General features: G+C 40.4%; 1 protein-coding gene across 12 annotated transcripts in view; it reads left to right on the top strand.

The window, feature by feature from the left end:
* The window catches only part of TLE4 (TLE family member 4, transcriptional corepressor), a 178,103-nt gene that overhangs the window by 67,142 nt on the left and 91,475 nt on the right, over nucleotides 1-19,486 (top strand). For 6 of the 12 annotated variants that reach the window (XM_053296550.1, XM_053296549.1, XM_053296546.1 and 3 more), the window contains 2 exons: nucleotides 310-417; nucleotides 7,061-7,135. The exons of 2 other annotated variants lie outside the window; for them this stretch is intronic. In XM_053296550.1, coding sequence (XP_053152525.1) covers nucleotides 310-417; nucleotides 7,061-7,135 — 183 coding nt within the window. The remainder of the gene's footprint in view (nucleotides 1-309; nucleotides 418-7,060; nucleotides 7,136-19,486) is intronic. 4 more of the 12 variants (XM_053296553.1, XM_053296554.1, XM_053296552.1 and 1 more) reach the window with 1 other exon arrangement.

The raw sequence follows: 19,486 nt of genomic DNA, 5'->3' as shown, positions 1-19,486 counted from the left end.
ACAAGAGAATCAACTGAAATTGTCCATCAACTCGTTAAACAGGTGGAACATCTTCCATTTGTGTTAGTCATTGAGGTTGTTCCCGATATATTTAAAACAGGGCCTCACAACTTCAGCCCTCCTGCAGATGTTGGACTACAACTCCCATCATCCCTGACTATTGGTCACTGTGGCTAGGGAAGATGAGTTGTAGGCCAACAACAGCTGGAGGGCCGCAGTTTGACACCCCTGTCCTAAGCTGGTATTACCAAGGCACAGAAGTTGTACTATGTCAACATACTCATTAACCCCACCCGCTCTCTATTTCAGAATACAATGTCTGTCTCAGGAGATACATGCTGTGCTTGGGGAGAGATTCTCCCTGTGATCTGGAATGGAGCACCAGTGTTACACATCTTAGCGAGAATGTCTTCCTCAGTATGTTCAACTCCTGATAAATGCTGTATTTGGGTGGGGTGTGTGTGTGTCTCTGTGAGAGAGAGAGCGGGGTAGGGGGGCGGCTTGCAAGTACACCGGGGTGGTAACACCTGAACAGGGCTTTAGTTTCTGTTAAGAATATTTCATTACAAACTTCAGTAGATTGTGCAGAACCACCAATCAGACACAGTCCCATCACTTTGGACTGCTTTGGACCACTTTCGAACATGAAGTGGATTATTATATTCATTTTAAATTTATACCTGAAGTTCTGTTTGCTAACTTGTGAAATTTTAATCCTTTGTGTGTGTTTGGGGTGTGTGTGTATGTATAAGCGTCTGACTTAATACAGTGGTTCAGATCCTAACTTCTGTGATGAACATGGAATTGAGTTGCATTTATTGGGGTTTCCTGCCTCTCCCTGAGCCTTCACCAGAACAGAATTACACATAGTTCAGAAGGCAGCTACAGAAAGGGGCAATTGTTGGAAACTGTGGACACGGTCATCATCCCCTCACCCTTGCATGAGCAGGTGCCCTTATTTATTTCATTTCATTTTGTTTCGTTTCTGGACCACCCCATCCAAAGGCTCTGGGTGATGTATAACAACATTTTTGGCAGCAACACCTTTGAATCCAAGCCATTTTCTTAGGCACGTTCATGGGTTGTCTTGGTTAATGGGCTTAGTATTAGGAATGTAAAGCATCTTGAGTGCTTCTGTGCATGGTTAGTAGTGCATGTAAGTGGCACCCTTATAGTTTGGGTCAGTACTAGGGACAGAGATGAATTTTTCTGAATGCCACCTGAATTATTCTGTTAAAATTGTTACGTTGGCTAATTTTCAGGCTTCTGGTCATGAGGCTGATTTTTGTGATAAGTTACATATTTTAGATCGTATTTCAGCCATATAGGATTTGTATCCTGGAAGACCTAGTAACATTGTTATGTTTAACAATATCCGATTCCAGACTTCATCCATTTTGCCTTTATGACAATGTTGCCTTCATTGTTGCCTTCATCCATTGTTGCCTTTTTGGTTGCATATTGCTAGGGAAAAGGGTTCAGACGCTGGCATCTCATCAGCAAATTCTTTAGTGAAAGCTGATACAAATACCTTTTTGTTTCTCTGTCATCTTTCAGTGTTAATTTGCCACCTTTATCTCCAGCTAGTTGCTCTTCAGACCTCTTTGTATCTTTCCTTTCAGTAAATTTGTGTTTGATTTGCTAGAGTTTATGCCCTTTATTTTTATTCTTCATATGAAGACTTCTACTTTTTGGAGACACCTCCTTGACACTGCAGTTTAACCTACACTAGCATGGCATCCTTTTGAACTTCTTTGTGCCTTTCTTAATCTGAAGTATACATTGTATTTGATACTTTTTAAAAATGCTTATTGAAGGTATATAAACCTTCCAACTTCATTCACTGCTCCTTTTTAAAAATTAGTTTGAGAAAATTTCCCCCAAGAATTCAAATATGGTAGTGCTGGGTTTTCTGGCTATCTTTCTCCTTGCATTCACATTAATTTTATGGCATTATGGCCACTCTTTCTAGGAAGCTAAACAATGAGGCGAGTTTCACAATCAAGGAGAGGAGCCATAAGGGGAGAGCGGGCTTAGATTGTGAGCCCTTTGGGGACAGGGATCCATTTTATTTATTTATTATTTCTCTGTGTAAACTGCCCTGAGCTATTTTTGGCAGGGCAGTATAGAAATTGACTAAATGGAATGAATGAACGAATGAATGTTAGAAAAAAGGGCTTCAGGGTTTAGCACCTGTTTACTTTCAGGATCGCCTCTCCCATCCTGTGAGATAGGTACATAGGAAACTGCCATATACTGAATCAGACCATTGGTCTATCTAGCTTCTTTCAGTCCCTTGTCTCAGAGAGATCCATAGTACTAGGACCCATGGAAGGGCTTTCTGTGTTGCCACTCCTTGACTTTGGAAATCTCTTTCCCCCGAGATTTGGTCTGCCCCCTACCTTCCAGCCTTTAAGACTTTATTGAAGACATTTCTTTTCTGCCAGGCGTTTGCCCTTTAAAATCTTAAAACAAACAAACAAAAAACCCTCAGATGTTCTTGCTTTCTACAGCACTGAGTCTGTGGATTGGGTGGTATATTAAATCTTGGAATGAATGAATGAATGAATGAATGTTGCATCTGATCTTTGGCACTGTTTAGGATCAATCAAATGTTGTGTCATCTCTTGTTGGCAGTTATTAATTAGATAAAAAATAAAAGTAATTTATACTGTAGTCATTCTTCAATTACATTTACCTTCAAAAACTATTGGAATATTGGTGTTCATTTCTGCTTTTTGCTGTTTCTTTCTTATATTTCATGATCATCAATAGAACTGTGGTCGGGTAGCAGAACTTGTGCTCAGTCTGAGATTGCTTGGGGAGGGGGAGTTGCATTTCTAGCCATAATGATTCTCTGAATAAACATGTTGCATGTAAAGCCTTGGAATCTGTGCCTCCTCTGATGTACAGTGCAGTGCCACCTTCAATATGACCTACTCTATCTTTTCTACAGATTTTATATCCAAGAATAAAAGTGTCCTGTTCATTTTCACTGTTCCACCAGGTTTCTGATTTGCCTGCTATGTCGACATTTTAATATTTTTTAATATTTTAATATTTTTAATATTCTGTTTTAGTTACAGACACCGGATAAGTTCTAGTTCAGGAGGTCTGTTCACCAGCTTATTTGTGCAAATAACTTACTACTCCTGCAAGTAGGCTGCTTGAGTGAGTAGTTATTGGATCAGGGGCGTAACAAGGTTGGAGTAGGCCCAGAGATAAGATTTTAAAATGCCCCCCCCCACTGAAGCTCAGCTCATGAAGTAAAGAAATCTTAAATGAGGCTGAATAGTGGTAACAAAAAGCATTGTGTGTGTGTGTGTGTGTGTGTGTGTGTGTGTGTGTGTGTGTGTGTATAACCTATGTGCCACAATAGAACATCATCCTAAATTTTTTTTTAAGGTTTTGTAAATTGTGGACAATGCAAGTCATTTAATGGTACTAGTGAAAGACATGCTGTTCTGGTAGCTCCAGGTCTTAACTCTCACATCAGTTTCGGAGGATGAATACAACTGAAAGAAGACTGGGCGGGTGCGCAACTGGGGAAATCAGTCATGTGACTTGCCTCTGGGGACCCCCCCCCAAGGCGGTGGGTCCCCAGACAGCTGTCTCCCCTTGCCCTATTATAGTTACGCCCCTGATTTGGATGAGTGAATGAGCACATTGTTGGAACTGCCTCTGTTTCACTTTTGGGGCATTGCATAAAATCTATATATTTTGCCCTTTAAAAAAAATAAATGTTCTTTTTATGAGAAACTTTTCCTTTGCTATCTGAGTTGTATTAATTAGCAAGGCCCAATGCTCACATGGTTTGTCAATGTCTGTTTTCACTGTCAGGTTGTAGTGTATAGAACATCATCCCTTTTGAGGATGCATAATCTTGAATTGGATGCTTTCCAGCAGTGCCTGCTAATAAGCTAGTTGAAAGCTCCTCTACAACCTTTTTTGATTGTATGTACCAGCAGTTGGTTTTGTGATAGTTCAAGTAAAGCCAATCTCATCAATACAGACTCCCTTGGCTCATGATGTTTGCGCAATGTTTTTAAAAATCCAAACCTGTGGTACCCAGTTCCACCATTTCTTCTTGCCTAAGGATCCATAAAAATTGTTTAGGAGCCAGTGAGAGTACCTCCGAGCTATTTTGTGGGGGAGAGGAAACCTGAGTATACTAGTGAGAGCAGGGATCCTGGCTTGTTTCTCCCTGCTGTTTTCTGGCAAGATATAATTTAGAGACACCAGCACTCAAACTCACATGGAAGCTAAAGCCTTGGAAACTTTTCTACAATGTGGCCACTGGTTGCAATTCCTCATGGTGTGTATGCATGCAGCCATTCTTTTTTAAAAAAATGTATGAGCTGCTTTATTATTGAGTCAGATCATTGGTCCATCTAGTTCATTATTGCCTTTTTTGACTGGCAGTGAATCTCCTAGATTTTAAGAATGTGCTCCATCACTGAGCTAAATTCCTGACCCGTTTTCTTCATCTGAGTATTTTCCAGAGCTGGGCCCCACCACTCTGTGTTGTGGAAAGCCCTGACTCAAATTAAGCTCTGTCCCAAGAAAGGCTATTAGAGAAAAACAAAGAAAGACATGGATCTAAAGGGGGAAAGTATAGTTGAGAAGGTTCAAAATCAGGGAGGAGAGAAATGAAAAAACATCAAGTGTAAAAGTAGTATAGAGAGTGAACATGAGATCTTGATCTAAGGAAGATGTGAAAAACAATTTTAAAAATCACAGAGAAAGTGAATAATGTTACGATTACAGGAGAGGAGAAGAAAGTCCATTTCTTCCATGGAAGAAAAGGATTAGACAATGATGAGAGTAAGAGGAAAATTGAATTAGAAAGAAAGGAAGCATAACCAAAGAAGATGGGGGAGAGGCACACAGAATGTAAAGAAAAAAGAAACTTTTAGAGAGGAGGTGAATTTTGAATTCTTAACCCACTAGTTGCCAGTCTGCCTGTTCTCATTTGTATGTATGTATACAAATATATGATGATAAATAAAGGAAGGACTGTCCCCCTGTGGATGCTCATGATTCCAGTGTCCTGAATAACTTCAGATACTGTTATCAGATCACTGAGCCCTTTTGAGTAGCTGGTGGAGATGATACATACCTAGGTTAGGACTGACTAAAAGAGGAAAAGGAAGAGTCGGTGACCAGGCTCCTGTTTTTCTTGTTAACTCACATGGGCCTTAGGAAATTAAGCTGCACTGAAAGTGCAGTTGGATTGAGAGAGAACTATGGAAGTCGGATGACAAAGTGGCCAGGTTTGGTTCTCACATTTGTAGAGAACCCTGCGTTTGTGCTCTTCTGCAAACCAGGTGTCAGTCACTAGGCTCATTTTTTAGGTGGCAGTGGCTGCTGGGCACAGGGAAGCTTACAGCCTTGTTGCCTCTGGAGGAGGGTTTATTGACATGTGGGTCCCCAGATGTTATTGAACTTCAACTCCCATAATCCCCAGCCCCAGTGGCCTTTGGTTGGGAATGATGGGAGTTGAAGTCCAATTACATTTGGGGACCAAGACATTGAGAATCCCTAGTCTAGAGGATACGATAAACAAGTCATGTGATATGCAGCAATAAAATAAATATTGTTATGCAACAATAAAATAAATAAATATATAGCAGCATCTCCTTTCTCTTCTAAAGCAATTATTAGGTGTCTGTATACACCTTACTATATGTTCTTTCTCTTTGTAAAAGATTGAAACACTTTTTGGGGAGGTGGTAGAAAGCTGGTGCCCTCAATCATTAGCACAAGGAAAATCTTGGCACTCACATATCGGCTAACCCAGCATCTATTAGGCATATTCATTAGAAGTCTTTCTTTGGAAGTTTAAGGCTATACTCTTCTTTTCCTCAGAGCACCGTTTACTTGGGACATCCATTCCTCTGAATAATATGGAAACGTCTGAGGCATTCCTGTTCTGTCAAAATCTTTGGTTCTGCTTGTGCAAAGGTCTGCAGTTGTAGGGTGAAACATTAACCCATTGAACCTGTTTCAAACCTGCTTACCTCTCATGGCTTTCAACCAGGGAACCTTGGGAATGGTAGTTCCTTGAAGAGATCAGAGATGGCTAACAAAAAACTTTCAGCATCCTCCCAAACTGCAGCTTCTTTTGTTCTTGGTGCTGGTGTTGTGGAGCCATGAGTGTTACAACAGTGTAATATATCATGTAGATAAGCTCACCTCAGGCTTACCTTCATTTACTTGAAAGTTCCATTGATTTTTCCAGCACAACTTCCGGTTAAGTATGCTTGGAAGCATCTTTATGCTTTGGTGATTGAAACAATCAAACTTTTTCACCTTTTGACTGAAGTGTGAGCAAAGCTTTTACATGTATCGTCTTATAGCAGAGCTTCTTTGAATTGCAGCAGTGTCTTGTTTCTATAACTAGGATTGTAGTAATCCTGAATTAGCCAGCTTGTCTTTGGCTTGTTTACATATACATGAAGTGCCAAGGTGTCTAAGCCCCTCTGTCTTACTCTCTTTTCATTTAACTGTTTCCGCTGTTGATTAAATCCTTTATTGGCAGAAACAAGTTGATAGCTGAAGCAAATTTAAGGATATTTATATAAAAGTTAGCAATCATGTATACAAGTCACTGAGAATGGAAACTAGCACCTGCTTTTCTGGTGAAGAGGTAGTAGTGTATGTGGGGAATACCAAATGCATTGCTTATTTTCAAATACATCACTTTTTCACCATGTTCTGTCACCTTAAGTTTGGGAAGAGTTCTTGTACTTCAGATCAGCACTGTCGAGTAAATATTGTTATACTGCCCTTGCCTATCTTGAAGTAGCTTTTTTTTTGAAAGAGAGATGAAAGTTAAATTCTAGGTAATTAACTTGGTTTGCCTAAAATAAACTCTCACCTCAAGCTACCTTACAAATCCACCCAGAATTTCTGCTCTTAAAGGCACACATTTCAAGGCTGCATGCAATCTGAAGAGATTTCTTTTAGTTTATTCTTAGTAGGAAAAAAATAGGCAATTCTATGCTTTAATTCATTAGAAAGCAAATAATTTTAATCTGTTTCTGATCTTCATTTATAGCACCAGCAACAAGTGGTGCAGGCTGTGGAACGTGCCAAGCAAGTGACCATGGCAGAACTGAACGCAATCATTGGGGTATGTGGTCTTTCCATTTTAGCTTTAATAGTCTTTTTAAAAATTAGTTCACTTTCTTTTTTCTAAGCTTTGGCTTTTGTTGTTAAGTTCTTAGTTCTCTCAGCTGGTCAGAAACATGTTGCACACCAACTGATCTAGCAATCTGGTTTATCTGTGCTGCGACAAATTGGTCTAAGTGGCCCTTTGTTGTAGCTTACCCTACAGTACATACTGGGCTGTTGGAACTTCATAACAACCAGCTGGCAAACACTGGGCTCTCACTGATCATGTGACCATTTCTTCCCCATTCACATTCTTAAAATGAGTATAAGTTTAGAAAATGGCTGGTTGATTGCAGATATCTATCTTTTATAGTTGATTGCAGATATCTATCTTTTATAGTTGATTGCAGATATCTATCTTTTGGGAGTTATGACAGACATATGTCTAGGATCTTATTTAGATGTTACTTCCAGCTCCTTTTTGAGATTCACTGGAGGAGTCCACTTAGGAACATAGGAAACTGCCATATATTGAGTCAGACCATTGGTCTATCTAGCTCAGTATTGTCTTCACAGACTGGCAGTGGCTTCTCCAAGGTTGCAGGCAGGAATCTCTCTCAGCCCTATCTTGGAGAAGCCAGGGAGGGAACTTGAAACCTTCTGCTCTTCCCAGAGCGGCTTCATCCCCTGAGGGGAATATCTTGCAGTGCTCACACATCAAGTCTCCTATTCAGATACAACCAGGGCAGACCCTGCTTAGCTATGGGGACAAGTCATGCTTGCTACCACAAGACCAGCTCTCCTCTCCTTTGGGGGAGATATTGGGGGACACTGCACTTGCATGAACAACATAAAGCAGTGATCTTCACTATATTTTGAGCAGGGCCTCTTTAATGTGAGTGCCATTTCCTGCCACAATTACCTCCTCACAGGGCTGTGCTTTTTCCTTTAAGAGAAACGAATCCTTGTCAAGCCCCAGCACAATTTTGGAAGGTGCACACACATCACTGGTAAGTGTAGTTTCCCCGGAACCTTCCGCATAGAGCTCTTGGGGGAAAGCACTGGCAAAGACTACACTGTCTTCCAAGCGGGCTCTGTCCCCCCCCCCCTAAAAAACACACAACAAACAAACAAACAAACTGGTGCTGGAGCCTCTGTGTGTGGTGCAGGGGAGTTGTGTGGAGTATTCACCTTTGACCAAAGCTTCACATGTAGACCTAAGAAACCATTATGAACTGCAATTAGGGTCGATGGAGCCGCCACTGGCTCCCAGGCCTTGCAGTGAAGTGTTTGCGAAGATCTCAGCTGGAACAGCTTTCACAATTTGTAATGTTCTTTTTTAAGGGTGTAGAAGGTGCCCTAAGAGTAAATTGATTAGGACATTCAATGCATAAGACTCAGGGTTTGCAGAAGCATTATATGTTTGCTGTTTTATTTATTCATTCCAAAAGAGCCAGCGTGGTGTAGTGGTTAGAGTGCTGGACTAGGACCGGGGAGACCTGAGTTCAAATCCTCATTCAGCCATGAAAACTATCTGGGTGACTCTGGGCTAGTCACTTCTCTCTCAGCCTAACCTACTTCACAGGGTTGTTGTGAGGAGAAACCTAAGGATGTAGTACACCGCTCTGGGCTCCTTGGAGAAAGAGCGGGATATAAAATGTAAAAATAAATAAAATAAATAAATAAAGTTATATCCCCATTCTCAACCGCTGCTCCCAAGGTGTTAATTTAATAATTAGAAAACAGAATCCAAATTTTAAAAACCAGTAAAACATTAACACAATATATATCATTAAAAACAATAAACCATCAGCCACAACAAACAGGAAATGAATCTGTACAGTTTGGCCCTCAGATCTTAGATCTTTTTGCAACGCACATCACACTGTTTATGGTAGTGTGATGCCTCTGTGAGTGAAGAAAGACGCCACAAGTAACATCTGCACAAACCTTGAGTTATCCTTCCAGAAAACATTCCCCACTGATAGGCAACCACTTGTGCATTTCCAAGAGGCATATTCCTTGCCAAGTTGTGCTGGTTTCTCTGTGCACATTTTGAGAATACTTGTAGAGAAAAGTGGCAAGTTGGACTTTAGGAGAAAGTGATTGGCATGTTTCAGGAACCCTGTATGAATATGTCCTATGTATGTTAGGCCATAATGAAAGAGTTACATCACCATTATGGTCTCTGAAAGTACCCTGCAACTATTGATTACATTTGAATGACCACTACTGATTACATTTGAATACTTATGTAATAATTATTTGAAATAAAGCAAATGGGTATTGTATATTTTCCTCAGGTTAGCATGAATCTTTGATAGTCTTCTCTTACATTTCAGCATATCTTTTTATTTCTTTACAAATATCAATCAATCAAATCTTTATTTCAGTCGACGACCAGCACAAAGTTAAAACAAATATAAAAGAGAAACTAATCAAACTTCTACTTCAACCAATAAAAACCAAATAAACTAAGAAAATCCTTCTAAATATAAATCAACTAAAAATGCACAGCTTAGACTAAAAATAAAACAGCAGCATTTCGTGCTTATAAAATTATTACATACATATCAAAACTTAAACAATTGACTTCCTAACCCCTGGGGGGGTTGAACATTTAAAGGGCTTGGGAAGATTTAGTTGTTAATTTTACTGCTAATATGCATATTGTCCCAGAACCTGCATGCCCACATACAATTATCCACTCTATACCTGCAAAAATTAGTTAGACCTTAAGACCATCACCTACTTTCCTTTTGTCAGACACTTACGCAAATGGAGGGCTACAACACAAAATTTGGCCACCTGTCTGGTGGTGATGGAATTACTTCCTTCCAGCAGCCTGCCTATTACCTGAGAAGGGTCAAAACCTGACCATTTAGCCATCAGAGGGTGAATGAGATCCCGTCTCAGGTCTCTATAAAACAACTATTAAAGCAACACGTGAGAGACAGTTTCCACTTGTCCTTCCCCACATGGGCAGAGCCTCTCCCTGTAGAGAATGCCTCTATATCTGCCCTCTAAAAGGGCTGAAGGCAGGGCATTACATTTCGCCAGAGTGAAAACGCTTCTTAGGGAGGGCACCTCCAAGATAGTAAGGTAGGGTGCTGGAACCAGTCTATATCTAAATGCTTCCTGGCTTTGAAAATCAGGTGCCTTCGCTAAATCCATTTGCCTCTCTATGGCTTCAGTTCTCTGTTTGATGAGCTTCCTAGCTGTCTCCAGATTTTGCATAAGCAAAGTAGATTGATCAAGGCCCCCAATGGTCAACTTTCGGTTCAAAGCACACTTCCAGGCAGACTGGTAGGAATTCTCTAGTATCAAGTGGCTCAGCCCTGTAGCCAAGAAAAAACCGTCAGCCAATTAAACAGAGCAATTTGCCAACACTTAGCCTCCACTCTAATGAGACCTGCCTCCAATCTGTGCCTCGCGCAGGAAGTACACTTGGATGTTTGGAATATTGCTCTCAAAAATTTGGACTGCACCACTTCTAGGGGGGACAGAAGGTCCTAATTGGGCACCATACAATAACTGCGCCAGCGGTTTCACTTGAAAAAGTTTTAAAGCTGCTGGAATGAGATGCCAACCCCTAGTTTTGTAAATCTGCAGAATAGCTTGGGCACTATTTTGGGCAATCTGGGCCACATAGGAAGCATGGGCCCGTCTGTTCCCGATGAATGGAAGGCCACCCCCAAGTATACAAAGTTTTGAACCTGGTCTATCCTTTGTCCATCAATCTTCCATACCTGTCTCTTAGGTCTCCTGGCAAAGGAGACCACCTTGGTTTACTGGTAATTAATACTAAGACGTTCTGTCTTACAATAGACAGCCAATGCCCCCAAGGCCCTCCTTAACTCATGCGGGGTTCTAGCCAGGATGGCCGCATCATCCGCGTACAACAGAACCGAAATACTTCTTCCAGCTAACGCAGGAGGGTGAAAATCATTGCTGTCAAGGTGAATCACCATATCATTGATAACAAAAATTAAACAACAAGGGCACCAACACACATCCTTGTCCATCCTTGTCCAACACACACCCTTTCCAACTTAAATTGCTCTGGTCAGTCCTCCCTGTGGATTACACTTAACTCTCATAGTTGACGATACATGTAGGGCTCTAATTAGAGCGAAGAGTCGCCGATCAATAGAAGAAACTCTCAATTTATCCCAGAGCCTATCCTGTTACAAATAGCATTTAGGTTTCAGCTACCATGAAGTTGTATTTGTACTCTCAGACAGGGGTCCAAAGGGCCACACACAATGTTGCATGCAGACCCCTAGGTTTTCTGGACTCACTTCACGTCTTAGTTTTTTGCACTCCCAAAAGCTGGTCCTAAAGGTTGGCAAACCCTCTTAAAGTGGTGTTTGAGGTGGCATGAGAGACTACAACTGGATGGGAATACTTGTATGCAGAGAAGTGCTCTCCACTCATGCATGGGACTTCTTCGGCACCATCATAAGCCTGCTATCCTCACTACATACATATTCACAAATAAATGTTTTTAGGATTGAAGTGTGTCAAGCAGTGTGACTTGTAGTAAAGGTAAAGTACCTCTGTGTAATTAAAAGTCATTTAGGCTTTTGATTGTTTTAGGAGCTAGTTGGTTCAATATTGATATCATCTGGGACAAGATTTTGCCTGTTCAATTTATATTAATTTATGGTCACATGGTGATGTTCTTAGTTGATTAAAAATTTGCCTCCTGCACATCTATTGGTCCTTAATAAATACAGCAACAAGATTTAATCGCCCCCTCTTAAAAAACAAAAACAAAAAGCCTTTTTATGACTTGCTTTAAAAGACTGATAAAATGATTGTTCAGAAACATATTAAAAAGGTGAGAAAAATTACTAACAGCCCATGATTCACATCTATAATTATTCAGTTTGTACAAGCAATTGTTTAAGTTATTCTAATGAAGACCATACCATGGTACCTTCCCTTTTTCTGCCCACTCGCAAATGCTTGCTCCTTTTGTGTATAGCATATACATAAAAGTCTCTCTCTCAAAAAAATTCAGTGTATCAAACACACTTTGAAATGCTAATTATTCCATTTACTTTCATTAAAATTCAAATTGCCAAGTGAAGATGTGGATAAGGGTTGCCGAATAATCAATCTGTAGTGAAAATATTCCTTCATTTATGCTTCTGTCTTTTAACAGGGAAGTAGGGGCACTCTGATCATTGCTGACAGTAGTGTAGAGCATGGTCTGATTGTAACTTGTTTTTTAATAGGCTATTTTGAGCACTCTTTCCTATCCTCTGACCACAAGAAAACACCAGCAGTCAATTAAAAAATATAAATGGGAAAGAGTAACCTTTATTTCCTCTGAAGTGCCCCTTAGAAAGACGGGGATGAATCAGACAGAGTGGGTTGTGTAGAATCATGAATAACATTTGCTGTATGTCTCTTATGCTCCAGTGGGGAGTCTAGAAGATGAATAATTTCCCAATTAGTTTTCATTACCTAATAAAAATACCACTATCTAAATATTCTTTGAATAAAATAAATTGCAAAAGGTCTATTTTTTTTAAAGTGCATGTAAGTTATGAAAGTGAATCTAGCTTTACTCTGATTTGTAGTGATTTTGCTCAGTGTTTCATGTAGAGGCCCTGCATCTTGCAGTCTATAATATGCAATTTTTAAAATATATTTTTTTCTAGTGTGAGGAAATTTAAAGTGAAATTCTTCTCTTAAACAGTGCTATCTTGAACCACAAAACTGCACTAGTTAAAAATAACCACAATATTGGGTTGTTCAGAAGTGAAGAGATTATCTTTAATGTAGAAAAAACTTACTGCTGCTTTCTCTTTCTTTAAATGTTTAATGTCTATAAAATTTGGTAAATACTTATGCAATATATTTTCTTAATATCTTTCCATGGAAAAATTGATGTACATTATCTGATTGTAAGTTGTTACTAATGCCACTCATAGGCTCTAGCCTCTTAAACTAATATAGATACTTTACAATGTGGCATATACTTAAATAAAGAAACGTGAAAACAAATATTTGCACAAAAAGTATCTGATTTTGTTAGGACGGTAGGAAGGTTTTATCCTCAGCTGTGTGGCTGCTTTCACGGAATTTGGATTTCAGAGCATCTGAGCTCAGGTTCCTCTCCCATCCCCCTAACCATTTTCATTGCCCCTTTTATGTATATCTACAAAATTATAGTACCTCATTTATAAAAATATCCCAGGGATGCTCAAGAGGTATCTATAATTAAAAGTGTGAGTAAAAGAAGGCACAGTTCTTTGTGGAATAAAATGTACACAGGAGACAGACAGTAAATGTGGGCTATAAAGGATTGATCAAAAGGAGTTCTACTCCATGAATGTGTATTTATAATACATTGTAGATCCTTCATACCCTGATGCTAGGATTTCGTGAAATCTGATGAAACACCTTGTTAACTTTGCAATATTCTGCCTTCATTGGTAAATGAACCAAACCACTGATCCGTGCCATTTAAATGCGGAGTGCTGAAGTGAGCTTGAAACATTGAGAGACGGGTTGTTCTCTTGACAGTAAACTAGTTGTGTTTAATGGAATGAAACACTTATAATGACTTCTTTCACAGGTCATGTTCCATTGAAAATTACTGACAGATTGACACAAGTTAAATTTTTAAAAAGAATGGATAATATTTGTTTTTGAGGGGAAATGATCTGGTAGGGAGGAGCGAAGAGTTGTTGAGAGAACAACTATTAGAACAGAAATCATTTGAGATCAAAATAATTTGAGACTTTCAATTTGTTCTTCATATTCAAATTATTTTATTCTCAACTACTCACACTGTGACATTGAATGGCCACCTCCAAAACTATTTTTCTGTAATGACGCGTCAAGGGTTCAGTGGGATTTGGTTGGTGGTTTTAGTCTAATTCAGCTCAGTTATACAAAGTTAGTAGTCCTTCTTTTCTACACATCAAGGAACAGTTTATAATACACAGTCACTCAATAGCATGGTAGCCTGCTGTATTTTAAATATTAGGGGCACAATCTCATTGTGACTAACTTCAGTTGAAATCAGTGATACTTCAGATAATTATGACTAACTATTGCTGGATTGTGACCTAGAAAAAGCAGAATCACATTGTAGGAATAATGCACAAATTTTATCATCTCAAGTAATAACAAGAATGGTAGTAGTGGCTGACATGTTTCGCAGTGTTAGTAGTACAAAACAAGGGCTGTACTCTCACAGAGAGGCTGCTGTGGAGCTCAGTTGAGCAAAAGACTTTTCCTGCAACTGAGCACCCATGGAAGGGGATGGGGTGATTTTTGCAACCTCTGCTTCCTCCAAAAGCACTTCTTGGCTTCCAGAAATATGTCCCTGAGGGCTGTGGTTTTATTTTATTTCATTAAAAAACCAGCAACCCTTATGTGCACAAATCATAAAATTTCCAGCCAAGTGTTTAGTGGCGGGCGGGGGGCACAACTCTGACTAGGATGAGTAGGGTTCAACCCCCATCTGGTGGGTTTTTTCCCCACCAGATGGGGAAAAAAATTGGTCTGGATAGTTTTGCTTTCTATACAAAATCAGAACCCACAACTAGTGTCTGCATCACTGGACTTGGAAGGACCCATTGCTGATTTCTGAGACCACCTCTGTAACCATAGCCTTGGAGTGCTGGTGGTGGTGAAACAACAACTGTCTTGAGGCTCACCTAGGTAGGAAGGGGCCCTTGGAGGGCAGTTTGCTGAGAGCCCTGTCAGAATTAATCCAGGGTTTGAAATGTATTATTATGATTTGTTGATAATATCAAGTCACAGAGAGGGGTGTGTGGTTTTCTCTATACTGTGAAGATTAAAACTAGCCATCTATGGGGCGATTCTCACGATCAACAAAAATCGGGCTAGCAGAGGCTAGCCCGATTTTTGTTGACCGTAGGAACCACCAGGCTTGCAGCCGAGCCCGGTGGTTCTTGAGCGGGTAACCTGCTCGAGAACCCCTGGTAAAAAGCAGGTTTGTGGAGCGAGCACTCCAGCAAACCTGCTTTTTATGATTGTGAGTAGCCGCGGCGCCCCTTTGCGCCACACCTACTCACGAGTAGACCCCCGGCCGGGGGTCTCCCCAGTATGCCCTGCACGCTTGCGCAGGGCTTGCGTGGGCCGCGCGGCCCCCGCCAGCTCCATCACGGGGCCGGCCATCGTGTGGGTGGATGATCTGGTCTCCCAGGGCTCCCTGCCCGCTCGTGAGCATGGAGAGCGGGCTTAGCCCGCTCTTCCCGCTCACCCATAGGAACCGGGTCTCACTGATCGTGAAAGACCCAGTCCTCTATCTTCTGAAGGAGCACTGGAGCATGTGATGAGAGTGGTCTTTCTGGGTATTTTAGCCATTGAATAGCCCATTTCCTTCTCTTGAGCAGACACACAACCTCAACTTCTGGGACTAACTTTGGGAAGACCATATTTTGCTGTGGCTGGAACTTCAGTATTTTTATTTCCTGATGCATCTTGTTTTTTCCCATCATTCTTTTCATCTAGAACAAAACTTTATTTTTTTCATGAATCTACCAAAAGCAAAATCTTCTTTTGAACACTTGTTACAATGTTGGTCAGAGAGAGAGAGAGAGTGTGTGTAGGAGTTGTGATCTCCTCAAACAACTCAGTTGCATTACTTACCCATAGGGTTGTTGCATTTTTTCTGGCAGGCCAAGGTTCTCCTTAATAGCTCGGTGACAAGCAGAAATATAGCAGCTGAAGCTTTTCCCAGCATTAATAATCCTTCCCAAGGGAGTTGTGCACTTGTATCTCTTCTCCCTCACCACATGGCAAACTATTTTTAAGATGTGGGTGTGTGTGTGTTCAAAAGCCATTGGACAAGACATGGAGGCTTGTTTTACAAAGGTGCGGGAGGCGATTCATTGGTAAGCCTGAAGTAGCTCTTTAAATCCCAGCTATTGTAATCAACATTAAGTATCAATGGCCCTTATAGGAGTTTAGTAATTGTAATGACATATATACAAGGTTAACTTACAACAATGATCTTCACTATTTTTCAAATGGGGGTCACTTTGGCAAAATCTCCTTGGTGTGAGAGCCATTTCCCACTGTATTGACCTCTTCACAGTATTGTACTTTTCAGAGTGATGGGACTGGAAGGGCCTTTTAAGAGCGATGGAACCCCCTCTGAAGAGATCTGTGGGGAAAGCACTGGGTATGGATGTGCACGAACTGGTTTGGAGGCCCTTTTACAGACCTCCGAACCGGTTCGAAGGTATGGCAATGTGGGGGTTACCTTTTAAGAAGCGGGGAGGCTTATCTGCCCCTCCCCAGATTTCCCCTGCTGGCGCTGTGTATAAAAATGGTCCTGCAGGGTCTCAGCGTACCTCCTTGCTGCTCTGGGACACGTTGGACCAGAAGTGCTCAGTGCCTGTGTGCACAGTGTGCGTGCACTGGGCACTTCCAGTCCAATGCACACTGGGACAGCAAGGAGGTATACTGCCACCCACGGGGCCATTTTTAAACACAGCACCAACAGGGAAAATCCTGCCCGCTCCTTAAAGGTAACCCCCTGCCATCAAACTGGCCGCCACTGGTTCCGTGCACATCGCTAGTGTTGAGAGGGGCTACACTTCCTAGGACTCTGTGCACACCTTCCAAGATGATGCAGGGTCTCAAGGGCTCCATTTCCCTTAAATCAGCAAAGTGCAGCACTGCACAATGAGAATGGTCAGCTCTGTGTGGTGCAGGAGGATCGTGCAGAGTATTCAGCTTTGGGTGAAGCTTCACACCAATAAACAATTAGTCGGAGGGCTGCACTTAGGGTTGATGAGGGCCAGCACTGCTCCCAAAACTTTACAATGAAGAATACTGGCATACATCATGTGACTAAAAGGAGTTGATCTGTAATGTCATTCGTGTGCTAAAATTTATAAGAGCAAAATAGAGTTCCAATTGTGATTCTATAAATAAAGATGTGTAGGACAGGTAAAAAGTCAGCAATTCAGGTCAGAGTTAAGCATATTTTTAATTAAATATTGCCATAATAAAATGCTATTTAAATTTTGTACTTATATGTTCTTTCGGTAGCTAGGTGCCCTGAGCCTGTCCTTTGTTGCACTTCTTAAAAAGGGGAGTATTAACTTGTACTGTCACACAAGTGTAATAATGTGCAATACCTCCCCAATTTGGCATTTATTTTCATTTGTCTTTAGATGCTGGGCATACAGACAAACGTACATGTCTGTGTGCATACTCCACACTGCTGCCACAAACTGCTGTTAGTTGCAGAATACAAATGGCGGCTAGCACTTGTGTGCCTGTTTATTGCAGAAAGAAATGTAGAAATGTAGGGAAAATGTAAGAACCAGGTATGCAGTGATGTTCCAAAAAATACAATTTAGTACAAGAAGTGCTGAACCTCAATTTTTAGCAGTGACACTTTAATGATAGGAAGCCTGCAAAATTATTTGCTATCAATTGTGAAGGCAATAACAAGCCTTGGTGGTTTTTCACACTCTCTGTGTTAAGTGCTTTCAGAATGACAGCGTAAACTGTGTTAGAGAACTCCAAGGAAGTAAAACTGATTAAAATGTTCATGCTTGAATGGTGCTGATGGAATAGTTCATTTGGACTTTCTCTACCTCCTGCAGCTCAAGCTGAAATATTAAAATTCAGTGGATTTAAATCTCTCTCCCCTCAGCTCAGGAAAAAAAAACATTACATTTTAATAGGTTTTAAACTCATAATTCACTGGTTTGGAGCAGTACTATTAAATCTATTTAAATATTACTTGTATTACTAAGGAAATGATTTAAATGATTTTGCCTGCACTGTTTCTCATTGGGGGTGTGTGTGTGTTCAAAAACCTTTCAGTTTAAAATGACAGTTAAGGTGCTTACAGTACTCACTCATGCTCTCCAAAGAATGGAAATTATAAATTAAGGTGGTCACATTAATTATGCAGTTATATCTCAGTAGTGGAACATCTGCTCCACTTGCAGAAGGTCCTGGGTTCAATCCCTGGCATCTCCAGGTAGGGCCGGGAGAGACCCCTGCCTGAAACCTTGGAGAGCCACTGCCAGTCAGTGTAGACAACACTGAGCTAGATAGACCAGTGGTCTGACTCGGGATAAGGTAGCTTCCTATTTTCCAGACTTACTGAAACAATCAAATGTATTACGTCATCTTTAAATTAGTCTTCGTACCAGTGTTTCCTCTAAGGCGTGTGCATATGTGCACGCTCACAAGTTTTTTGATATCCACTCAGTTCACTTTAGATCTCGCTCAGGTTGAATCAGGAAGGCCCCACTCTGAATACATGTGCGCACACTGCCTTGATACTGCCACCTAGAACAAAACTCATTCCACACTCAGATGAAAAAAATTAGAGAGAACACTGCTTCTTACACCCACACTTTTGCTTTTGTCTTTCAGATTAATATTGGGCTAGGGAAGGATGTGTTCAGGCAGAAATTTAACAGGTTCTGCTTCCCTACTTGCGTGCTGGAGATGCAGCTCCTCAAGTTTTTTAAAAGGATATTTCAGTTATTCTCTCTTGCCCACCCCCATTAATAATGAAACTTAATCTGGAGTAAAACATGTAAAGAACTGTACTGTTAGGAGCCGATTCAGGCATTAAGAGACTCAGCAAACCAGAGACTCCATCTCAGAATGGGGGTCAAGTTGGACACACAGATCAGCTTGCTATGATAAGCTTAACTATATAGGGGTTGTTTTTTTTTAATGGTTTGCATTTAAGTATTTAGTTCTTATAGTTCTCAGTTCTTAGTTTTTTGAAATAACTTTTAATTTGAAACTTTTTATAAAAAAAATACTGTAATTTTAATTGCTTTAACCTGGTCTTTTAAAGTTTTTTAACTTGTTTAATTTTATTAGTCTCATGTTTTACATTGAATTTGTATTATTAATGTTGTGGGCCACCCTGAACAGTAGTGTGCTAGAGGAGGGAGGGGTATAAATACTTTAAATAAGTAAATACAGACACTATTGTGCCTGTATAATAATCGTGTGTGTGTGATAGATATACATATATATCTGTGTGCGCTCACTCTCTCTACTTTAGCAAATTTTAAAATATCATTTAAAGCAGTCTGCATTAATGTTTAAGCATTTTGCTATATTAATATCTTTTTTAAAGTTAAAAGCAAATGGCACACTTTACAAGAAAGGGCCCTTTACACAGCACACAGCGTTTTGTTTGTGTTTGTTCTTAATGTGACCAAAGATTTCCTAACAAAATGTTTTAGGGTCAAGTATTTTTTTTAAAAGACATCTTTTCTGAGATTTGGGTCTTGGAAGAAATCTCCTGATATCCATTACATGCTTTCTTAAGAAGGCAGCTTTGGACACAGTTACCCACATGTTAGTCACATCATGGCTGGATTAC

Source organism: Hemicordylus capensis, chromosome 2, assembly GCF_027244095.1.
Source record: "Hemicordylus capensis ecotype Gifberg chromosome 2, rHemCap1.1.pri, whole genome shotgun sequence".
Taxonomy (NCBI): Eukaryota; Metazoa; Chordata; class Lepidosauria; order Squamata; family Cordylidae; genus Hemicordylus; species Hemicordylus capensis.
Note: the sequence above shows the minus strand (reverse complement) of the source record. Positions and strands in the feature narration are given on the sequence as shown.